The 11719-nt window shown below is 37.5% G+C and overlaps 1 protein-coding gene across 3 annotated transcripts in view; it reads left to right on the forward strand.

The window, feature by feature from the left end:
* Positions 1 to 10850, forward strand: part of GABPA (GA binding protein transcription factor subunit alpha) — a 37828-nt gene extending 26978 nt beyond the window's left edge. For all 3 annotated transcript variants that reach the window (XM_010590347.3, XM_003410325.4, XM_010590346.3), the window contains exons 7-10: positions 1948 to 2001; positions 3010 to 3150; positions 3393 to 3585; positions 7356 to 10850. In XM_010590347.3, coding sequence (XP_010588649.1) covers positions 1948 to 2001; positions 3010 to 3150; positions 3393 to 3585; positions 7356 to 7584 — 617 coding nt within the window. In that variant the 3' untranslated portion in view covers positions 7585 to 10850. The remainder of the gene's footprint in view (positions 1 to 1947; positions 2002 to 3009; positions 3151 to 3392; positions 3586 to 7355) is intronic.
* The last annotated feature ends 869 nt before the right edge of the window (positions 10851 to 11719 follow it).

Raw genomic sequence — 11719 nt, forward strand, 5'->3', positions numbered from 1 at the left:
TTTACAGCTTGCTCATGGCTGTGCTGTGTGATACCAGCTCTCTTCTGAGGCTAGGGCACCCCCGTCCATTTACAGTCACAGAGGAAATAATTTCAGTAGCACTCTGCGTCTTCAAGGTACTTCTATAAAACTATGGGGCAAATCTGCCACAGACAAAAGGCAGGGATTTTTCTTCAAGAAAGACAACAGTTCTGTGGGCGACTGCTCAGGACCAGGTGTCTGGATAAAACAGTAACATCTTGCAGTTACTGAGAAGTTACTGTTGTTTTAGTCACCTAGTGCTGCTGTAACAGAAATACCACAAGTGGATAGCTTTAACAAAGAGAAGTTTATTTTCCCACAGTGAGTTTTAGTAAGCTAGAAGTCCAAATTCAGGGCGCTGGCTCCAGGGGAAGGCTGTCAGCTCTGGAGGAAGGTCCTTGTGATGCATCAGTCTTGCCCTGGTCTGGGAGCATCTCAGTGCAGGAACCTCAGGTCCAAAGGACATGCTCTGCTTCCAGTGCTTCTTTCTTGTTGGTATGATGTCCCCTGACCTCTGCTTGCTTCTCTTTCCTTTTATCTCTTGTAAGATAAAAGGTGGTGCAGACCACACCCCAGGGAAACTCCCTTTACATTGGATCAGGGATGTGACCTTAGTAAGGGTGTTACAATCCCACCCTAAGCCTCTTTAACATAAAATTGAAATCACAAAATGGAGGACAACCACACAATGCTTGGAATCCTGACACAGCCAAATCGACAAACACATTCCTGGGGGGACATATTTCAATCTATGACAGCTGTGTTCAGCCACCGTGCTTCTCAAAAATGTTTTCTTTTCATCTTTACAACCTCATGAGGTGGCAGGTTGGGGTATCTCATTTAAAGATGAGGAAATGTTCACTGGGGTTAATTGATTTACCATAGGTACACAACTAGTAAGCGAGAGCTAAGATTTGAACCCGGATCTATCTGGGTCTAGTCCCATACAATCATTAAGTCCCCAAACTCAGAACCCACCAATGTAAGCCACCATTTAATAGGAAGGATTTAGACCTCTTTTCATTCCCCAGTCCTTTCCAGCTCTGTGCGTCTGGAAGTGGACCCCCTAATTGAAGCCTTCTTGGGGGCCCAGGCCCCAGGACTCAGCACAGAATGTTTGCTGGTGGGTAGAATTCCAGTTTCAAGAAAGAATTGTGCAGCCTTTGAAGATAACCAAATAGGCTGAAGCGATAGAGACTGGGAAATGCAACTCTTATTTGAGAGTTAAGAATAGCATTTGAGTAAGGACAGATGAGTTATGAGTGGTTCTGTAAAGACTGTATAAAGGCTGTTTAAATGTACTCTTACGTTGAGAACTATATATGTACACCTGCTAAATTATTTCATTCAGTTGTGACATTTAGGACAGTCTCCATTTTATTGGAAATGGAGCTGTCTTTAAGTGAGAGCATTGTACATGTTAAAGTGGTTTATTCAGAAGCGGATGTCAGCACAGCTTAGTAAGCGCTGAAGATCTCTTAGGTCGTCCCAAGGACCAGGGAGCCCTTATGGTGGAAAATCTGTATCTAAATAATTTCAGAGTGGTGCATATGCATATTGTCATCTTTGATCTGATCTTAGAGATCTCCATATTTTTACCCGGTTTTATATAGACAGATAGAGATTTTTGCGTTGAGAAAACCAAGTTTCCTTGAATAGATTTGTGGAACACTAAAAGAAACCAGAACATTCCCTCTGTTACTTCTCTTAAATGTATCTTTTCCATATAAATAATGTGACTCTCAAGTACTGTTTAGGTTATTATGCCAGTAAGTTTCATTTGCTTAATGATTTCCTTGCTTGTTTTTGGGTTTTAATTGTGTATTTCCACTTAAAAGAATGAAGTATGTTTATTGAATTTTACTGGATGGGTTTGCATTTCTGGTTTTAAATGAAAACAAAAAAATGTTTTCTTATATTATTCAGATGTATTGGCAAGCCAAGAACAACAGATGAATGAGATAGTTACAATTGATCAGCGTGAGTATTCATGCCTGTAACACAGGACTCTTACTGATAAGAAATTATTTTTTAATTTGGTACTGCGAAGTAATCAAAAGGAAAACTATTTTTAAAAAATTTTAATGAGGTACTTTAGGTATACAAAGAAAGTGTAACCAACACCTGTCTACACCCATGTGGACCATAAAATAGAAAAATTTACATATTGAGTTTACCTGTTGTAGGTCCCTTTTCTTCTTTATTTTTGTGCACTGTGTAACCATAAACACTTTATAGCATTGTTGTGCATATAGTGAATGTTTTGGCTAAAACGGTAACATACTGTGCATATCCTTTCATAACTGGTTCATTGTTTAACATTGAAGAGTTCTACCCACGTTGATGTTGCAGTTCTGCTTCGTTCATTTTCACTGCTGTGTACTATTCAGTGAATGAATGTACCTCCTCTACTGATAGATACTGAGGTTACTTCTCAGTCTTCACTGTTTGGGCAAACGCTGCTGTAGGTGTATTTGTAAGGACGTGAGCGAGATTCTCTGGCCGTGGTGTTCCAGGATCTCAGTCTTGTCAGCCTGACTAGAGATGGCCAAAGTGTATCTCCAGGTGATGGTGGGAGTTTGTACTTAACCATTCGTGGAATGTGAGTTCCCATTTATCTATGTTTTCTCCAGCACATGACCATCCATTTCTCATTTACAAATGTTTTACAGACAACTGTTCTTAGAACTCTGTGTCTAATGTATAAGAAAAATAAAAAAAATAGGCAGCACTAAATTACCATTTCAAAATAGGAAGACCAGCTTTTATTCACTAAGTTAAGATTCATAAACCGTAATGAAAACATCATACTCTGTCTTCTGAACTTTTCTGTGATTTTGTTAGAAAATGTTGTGCATTAAGGCTTTCTTGTAATGAGGCCTTTTCTAGGAGTATTGGCAAAACTGATTACGCTGAACGTCTTTCGGTCATTTTTTTCAGTGCTTATATTAGAGGGGAAAACATCTTTTTCCTCTGTCTTCCCTGCAGCTGTGCAGATTATCCCAGCCTCAGTGCAGTCTGCTACACCAACTACCATTAAAGTTATCAATGGTGGCACAAAGGCAGCCAAAGTGCAGAGAGCTCCACGGATTTCAGGAGAAGATAGAAGCTCCCCCGGGAACAGGACAGGTATTTTCCCATTGTCATCTGCTATTTATAAAATTTCTCAAATTAGCTGCATTTGTTACATTTCACTGTATGTAAACGTAACTGTGGACTACTCCTCTGGCAGTACTTACACATTTGAAAAAAAAAACATTTGTATTACAACAGGGCCGAGATTTGAACCAGAGAACCTAAATATATGTTGCCTTTTGCACTGTGTTAATCCACAGCACCGTGTCTAATGTTTGTCCCTTTTGTCATTTTAGGAAACAATGGCCAGATCCAGCTATGGCAGTTTTTGCTAGAGCTTCTTACTGACAAGGATGCTCGGGACTGCATTTCCTGGGTTGGCGATGAAGGCGAGTTTAAGCTGAATCAGCCCGAACTGGTGGCACAAAAATGGGGACAGCGTAAAAATAAACCTACTATGAACTATGAGAAACTCAGCCGTGCATTAAGGTAAGCAGTGTAGTCTTTTTTTTTTTTTTTTTTTTAAGACCAGCCTTTTTAAAAATTGGCTTCCTGTTCTAGGTGTAGGCGTTCTTATGTAAGCAGCTGAGGTTAAAATTTGACTTGTACCTGAGATGTTTTCTTTGTGACTGTTGCTTTCTCCTTACATATTAAAAAAGCCTAAAATTTTCATACTTGTTATGTTAAAAATGGCTTTTTAAAGATCATTGATAATAATGTTGAGGTCCATGCGTTGCATTGTAAGATTATTCGAAGATTATTTGTGATTATCTGATTTAAAAGCATTATGCCCTTCTGCTAAAGACCAGCATTCAATCTTTGAGGTTTCTGTCTTTTGCCTGCCAGATAGAAATGCTGTCATTTGCATGGGTGACTTGAGTAGATGTAAATTTTAGCAAATGTGCAGATTCTGCCTTCCGTTTTTATAATTGCATGCAAAATATTAACCTATTTCCCTGTTTTTTCCTCCCCCTAAATCTGCCTAATCTGAATATCTACCCTTTATATCAGTGGATTCAGATTATTCATCATTTCCCCTTAGGAGCATGTCATTTTTAGCCATTCCCTGCAGTTCACCTCTGTGTTTCTAAATAAGATGCTTATATTGCTACCTCATGTTTCAGTTTGGGCTTTGTCTATGGGTTTCACATATGAGAGATTAGGATTTAGCTCTTTTTCATCACTACACACACATACTCACATTCACAGAAACACACACACACGTACCCTTTTTCTTCCCCCCATCTTCCCAGTATCACTGTATAATTTCGTAGAGATTTGTTCATTGTGACAGGATTATAGCCATGTAAGTACTATGCACCATGATTATCTTTCTTTTTCTGAATCTTTTTTTTTTTTCCTTAGAATTCATGACTGAGATGCTTAGTTCTCAATGTGCTTATCACTTAATCAGTCTCAAGCACTTTGCCAGTTTTCTCAGGATTCTTTCCATATAAGCAAAATTAAAAGTGTCTTTTCACAATTGATATGATTGTATACATACAAATTTTTCCCAAAATTACAGGTAAATTATTAGTATTAATAATTAAGATGTCTGTTCTCCCCAGATTGATCTAGGTTTCTATGCTAGGTCCATCAAAGTTGCAGTAGCCTGACAAGATAATTTTAAAATTTACATGGGAATGGGAAGTATCCCGATAGCTAGGATACCTGAAGAAGATTAGCTAAGTGGGAAGACGTGCTCTGCCGGGTCTTACTCTAAAGCTACAGCAGTAAGACTGTGTGGTATTTGTTCAAGTACAGGTAAAGGTCCAAAAGGCAAAACAGAGAGCCCACATAGAACCAAGAATGTGTGAGCACTTGATTCTAAGACACAGCAGCAGGGAGAAGACCTACTTTTCAGTCAGTGGTGCTGTGACAATTGACTGTCCACGTGGAGAAGAGGTGAAACTTCACTTCTGTGCCGCGTGTAGCTCTAAATGTAAATGTAGACTAGGAGATGCCTAGGGATGGCTTCACAACTTTGGGGGTGGGGAAGGACGTTATTAGACCAAAAACGCTAGCTATAAAGAAAAAGATCAATAAATTGGACCTTATCGAAATTACGAATGTCTGGTCATCAGGTACAGCATTAAGAGTGAGAGGCGAGTCACATACGTCTGACATGGGATTTGCATCTAGAATATCTAAGAACTCGTAAATCAATAAGAAAAATAGAAAATGGTCAAGGGACTTGAATGGACAAGAGTTTATCCAAATGACCAATAAATATATGCAGAAGTCCACAACCTCATTAGTAATCATGAAATGCAATTTAAAACCACTATAAAATGCTCTTAGCAGCATTATTTATAACAACGAAAAACCAGAAACCACCCAAATATTTATCAGCAATAGAGCAGATGAATAAATTACAGTGTATTCATGTAAGAGAATCTTGTATAGCTATGAAAATGGATTACTGCTACAAGCAAATGATAGGATGAATCTCACAGACATAACATTCGGTGAAAGAATCCAGACCCAAAAGAGTACACACTGTATGAATGCATTTATATATTGAAGTTCAGAAAAATAGGAAACTAAGATTGCAGCATTTAGAATGCATGTTTGGGTGATAAAAATCAAGGAAATAATCATAAAACAGATTTCTGGATACGTTTTAGGGGAAGGGAGAGGTGGTGGCAGGGGCAGGGCGGCATAGAAGGAGTTCCTAGGGTGCTGGTTCTTGACCTGAGAGAGCGTGAACACCGGTAGAAGTGCACTTTGTCACGAGTCACTGAGCTGCTCCCTCTGTGTCCTTTTTGTTTGTCTGTTATATCCCACAACTACACAGCCTCCACCACACTGAGTCCAGCAGAACTAGGCAGTGCCCAGCTACCATCACCGACTGCTCTGACAAGGATCACAACAGAGGGTCCCAGACGGAGCGGGAGAAAAATGTAGAACAAAATTCTAACTCACACACACAAGAAAGACCAGACTGACTGGTCTGACATTGGAGAAACCCTGGGAGTATGGCCCCCAGACACCCTTTTAACTCAGTACGGAGGTTCACCCTTCAGCCCATAAAACATTTGTTGGAGTTGGCAGTGCATGGTGGTAATGATTGTGCCAGAATCCACTGTATGATGATGCGGCCACGTGACTGTCTAGCCACATCTATCTAAATTATGTATACTAACCGAAATAAACCTTTTTTTTCAACATAAATATAAATCCACCTCTGTCTGTAATCATCTCCATAGACAGCAGCAGTGAGCTAGACTTCTAGTGATTTCCCCACACATGCCTACAGAAGTGTAGAAACTGCCCTTATAATGTCTGGTTTCCTGTTTTTCTGTATTTTTGACTTCTAGCCCCTTAACTTAAAATTTTGTGGCCCCCTGTTGGGTTTGGAGAATTTACTGAAAGGGAAGCCTTTACATATTAAGACAATAAAGGCAAAGGCATGGCTACATAGTATAGACTTTTGTACGAGACAGAAAAAAAGTGGACATACCAAAGATTGGTAGAATATATATATTAAAATTTTCTTCCTATTATGGATTCCTAATTATTAACATAGCTTATATTTGATAGAGGGCTAAATTTGTGCAGTCATTGTGTGCTGAGCACTTGACAGAGTTACTCTATTTCACCCTCATTTCTGTGAAGGTGAGCACTATTTCTAACTTCATTTTCTAGATGAGGAATAAAAGCATAGAGAAAATGCGGCTTACCTGTGGTCACAGAGCTGTGAAGTAGCGATGCCAGGGCGTGAATGTCGGCAGTCTGACTCCAAAGCCCTTGTTCTTAGGGACCGTACCACTGCTCTAAAGATGTTTTACTTTGTCTTGATTTGTTTAATAATTTTGGTTATTTTAACATATTTTATATAATTTGAAAATAAGCTTTGAAAGTTTAGTCTGTGTTTTAGAGTACCAAAAACCAAACCAAACCCAGTGCCGTCGAGTCGATTCCGACTCATAGCGACCCTATAGGACAGAGTAGAACTGCCCCACAGAGTTTCCAAGCAGCACCTGGTGGATTCGAACTGCCGACCCTTTGGTTAGCAGCTGTAGCACTTAACCACTACGCCACCAGGGTTTCCGTGTTTTAGAGTACCATGTTGAGGTTCTGACGTTTTCAGATAGTTAACATTAAGTATTTCTATATAATGTCAATGTTAATTGCTGTTATGGTGGGTGCAGTACTTCACTAGGCTTCTGCTCATGGAATAGTCTATGAAATATTTTAAGAAGTCTGAGTTCTTTATTTTTTTTATATAATCCTGATGGGTTTTTCATTTTTTAAAGGTATTATTATGATGGGGACATGATTTGTAAAGTTCAAGGCAAGAGGTTTGTGTACAAGTTTGTTTGTGACTTGAAGACTCTTATTGGATACAGTGCGGCAGAGTTGAACCGTTTGGTCACAGAATGTGAACAGAAGAAACTTGCCAAGATGCAGCTTCATGGAATCGCCCAGCCAGTCACAGCAGTAGCCCTGGCCACTGCTTCTCTGCAAACAGAAAAGGATAATTGAGTCCCAGGACCTTCTGGGAGGCTGAGGACTTTCTGAAATATTTAGAGCAAGTATTGCTCTTACCTCTACTACCGAATTTGAAGCTTTTATTTCTAGACTGTAAAATCTGATGCATGATTTTTTTTATAAATATTTCATATTCTTGTGAATTTGGATCTTTTTACTTTGAGCATATATTTTAGACTATGTGTATGTTAAGGGGTCACCACAGTGTTTTCAGTGTGAAGGCAACGTGTGCATTGTGGGGTAGCTGGTTAACAGTCAGGAAAGCTACACTGGTCAGTATTAATGCCTAGCCCTACCAAAAATAGTCAGTAGCGTGTGAAGATGAAAAGTCAGTGAAGGATCTCCAGGAAACAGCCTGCTTAACTATTTTTGCAAACAGTTAAAAAATGCTGCTTTAGATGTTGCTTTACATAGAGCCAGAAAATGGCATTTTCACAGCTAAAGCGTGTGTGACTGTCATCTAATCAAGCAGAGCTGAAATAGTCATAGCAAACAAAAGTATAATGATATTAATAAATCACTCAACTAAGAGTATCAAGTTATTAATTTATATATTTGCAAGCAAAGACAATAAGTCGACTGGCAGAAGAGCTGTGCTGAAGTTGGCTTAACTCAAGCCAACTTTAAGGATTTACTGTATAGGTTATACATAACATGAGGCCATGAAGTTAAATTATTTTGAGGAGGCATTTAATTCTAATAAACCAGCTATTACAAAAGTTCTTAAACGATCTCTGTTTTTCCTGTCAGAGATTTAAAAAATTGAAAAAGTATACCTCAGCCAAAAAATAAAAATTTGGTTTGGTTTGGTATGGCTTTCTTTTTTTTTTTTTTTTTTTCCTTTTATTACCCCTTAGGGCCAGTTTGTTAATGCAAGACAGCTCATGTATTCATTCTGTGTCTTCAAAATGAAAATTTTAAATCAGTCAACAGTACTTTACCTTTCAAAACATCAGTGAATTACTTGCAAACAGTTTTAAAGGGAAAATTTGACTTCCAGTATAGGCATTCTTCTGTCGTAAAAAACTTTCCATTTATTTAATTTTCTTCCTTTTGAATATTACATATGTGTGTATACAGATATCTATATACATTTATAATTGACCATATATATTTATGAAGGTGTAAAATATTCAAAAGGAAAAAAATTAACTCCTTAAAAATTCTTTAAAGATTAATTAATTCATATACATATATATATATATAACTCTTTGCTTACCATAAGCTAACACTAAGCAGAAACGGCTAGAAATGTCTTCTGTCTTCCTTTTTTTTCTTCTTTCTGCCTTTTTGTCACTTGTTTTCAGGCATGCATGAATCGTGATATGAGAGACTGGCAAATAGCTTTTCATTCCTCTCACAGGAGAAGATTGATTCTTTATTCACCTTCTCCCTCGTCATTCCCCTTAAATCCATCCTCATGCGGCTTTATAAAAGCTCAGTTAATGCTTTTGAGTAGTGAGGAGGAAAGGGCCAAGGTAGTAGGGGCAAGGTGCACCATTAGTGATCACTGCTACCAGTACTAATGAGCAGTGTGGAAGGATCCATATGAGGCAGGGACCCTGGGCACAAGGAGAGAAGAAGGGATCTATGATCTCCTTTGCTGGTAATCTTAGGGCATAATTGTAAGTACTCTGCTAGAGAACTACAACATATAATGTCAGTTTTATTTATATTACTCTATAAAGGCCTTTATGACTGTAGTAAACCCATATGACTGTAGTAGCTGTTACTTAAAAATAATAAAATTTGTAACTTCCGTTTTTGTTTTTTTATAAATGCAAAATAGACTGACATCTTAAATTTTTGTTACAGTTTGGGTACTTTTATTGCAAGAATATTTAAGTAGGGTAACAATAGGAAATAATAGAAGCTATATAGTTTCAGATAACAACTAGGTAACTAAAAAGGAGATTTTACACCATCCGCTTGTGGCTTGGGGAGATGACAAGCTGCTTATGGTTTAAAAAAATAATATACTATTCCGATATACTGTCAAAAGGTTAAGTATCTTGACCTTTATTTGGATTTTGCAGTGCTTATCGGGAGATGACCTGGTAAAGTTTTAGCCAAGATGATATTTTTTTTTATATCTCAATTGAATGTATTTTTTTTAAGGCAAGGAATACCTACATTTCTTTTTAGACCCCTAACATCAGACCATCGTTTCTTTTCTCCTTTAAGCATTCCCCAGAGACATTTTTTCTTTTTTCAGCATTTCCCCCCATTGGTGGATTTTGTTTTGTTCCTCAGTGTAATTTGAATGGAGACAGTTCTCATACATGATAAATGCTGTTGCTTTTTTCTTCTTCACCTTCTCTTCCCATCATTTTATGCACTATGACATGGGTAAAGTAATGCGATGGATTTCCCCAGTTGATTCAAGAAACCTTGCATTACTTTGTAGTTCCAGCTTACCTATAAGCTATTTTCTTTGTCCTTGTTCAGGTTATAAGTAACAGAAGGCTGGATAGTCTTCATTTATTGTCAAAGAAATATAATTCATGCTGTTCTTTCTCGTAACAGAATTTACACCATATTCAAAGGAAGAAATAAATTCTCAGTCACCTTTTTACTTTGTGTGTACAAGAATAATGACATGTTCACTTTTGTTTTAAGACTCGTTTTCCATATGAGGTTTTCATTGAGCCAACTTTCGTAAGTATCTCTCTAGCCTAAGGTCTGAAAATCTGTGTTGGCATCGTAAAATCAAAAGCAGAGTTGCTGTGTGTGGTTGATCTTCATATCAATCGACTGGCCACCTTCATTTTTGTATCAAGCTATGCCAGTTAATTAGGAAAAACTATTTAGTTGTTTTCCACCTCTAATGGTGAAACTCAGATATGGTATTTCTTTTATTGTGTCTCCAGGTATTTTTGGTGAGGCCTGTTGTTCTCCATATTCGTTATTTTATGTTACTGCCTTTGAAAAAGAACTAGCGTATATTTGAAATAGCACAAAATGTTATAAAATTCATAATTGCAAAACAAACCTGTGACTAACTTCATGTCTTCAGATCTAGAGGGTGTAAAAATATTGATATTTCACTTGCTGCCAGGACAAAATCTTCTCAATCTTTTGTAAAAGGGAGGACTTTTGCATACATTTTTACTCTTTAAATAAAGACACTTATGCTGTCATAACAACAATTATGTATTTCTTTGTGGTTAAAAATTTTTTTGTGTAATTTTACATAAAACAATTATTTTCTATTTTTACTCAGATAAAAAGATATTTGTGCATAAAATGTCAAAATAGTAAAATGAGAAAAATAAAACTATTATACATTATGTTTTTGTGATATATGAAGTTTTTTTTTTCCCCCCTGCACAGTTTTCTCCAATTCCTGGGATATTTGGTTGAGTGAAAATCTCACAGTCCACATATATTTTACACATATGCTTCTTGTACAGTTCTTTACTTTTAAAACTATCAATTTTGGGAAGAATAGATTCCACTGAAAATTAAGTGGTAAAATTTAGTCTTTTTAAGAAAATTAATGAAACCCCATCCAAAAAGCTAGATTGTGTTTTAGAATAGTAATAGGTAAGGTGGTAAGACAGAGTACTTGTCAAAAGGCAAGCTAGTTATTGTGAAACTGTAAGTTTGTCATAAAGCCTTCTTAAATTTTTCAAAAAAATTTACCTGTCCATTTTGGCTATCAACAAGATGCTTTAGCCACAACGCAGAGTATATGGGAATCAAAGGGGACAGGAGAAAAGGTGACTTGTGCCACTGATGATAGTCAAGCAATAATCACGCTTTGACACGGTTAAATAAGAAATGATGAATTGCCTGAAATCAATTGTTTTAAAAATGCACCTTCTAATTTAATCTAGTTTGAAATGATAATCAGCAAACCACCTCTGTGGCCCTGGAGTCAATGCAGACGCATAGCGATCCTATGGGACAGAGTAGAACTGCCCCCGTAGGGTTTCCAAAGCTGCAATCTTTATGGAAGCAGATTACCACATCTTTCTCACTGGGAGCAGTTGGTGGGTTCAAACCTCTGACCTTTCTGTTAGCAGCTGAGTGCTTAAAACACTGTGCCACCAGGGCCCCTGTACCAACTCATAGCCACCCCAAAACGTATACATAGAAAATGAGAAAATTTTCACGGCCCTTGAAT

This window comes from Loxodonta africana, chromosome 20 (assembly GCF_030014295.1).
Source record: "Loxodonta africana isolate mLoxAfr1 chromosome 20, mLoxAfr1.hap2, whole genome shotgun sequence".
Taxonomy (NCBI): domain Eukaryota; kingdom Metazoa; phylum Chordata; class Mammalia; order Proboscidea; family Elephantidae; genus Loxodonta; species Loxodonta africana.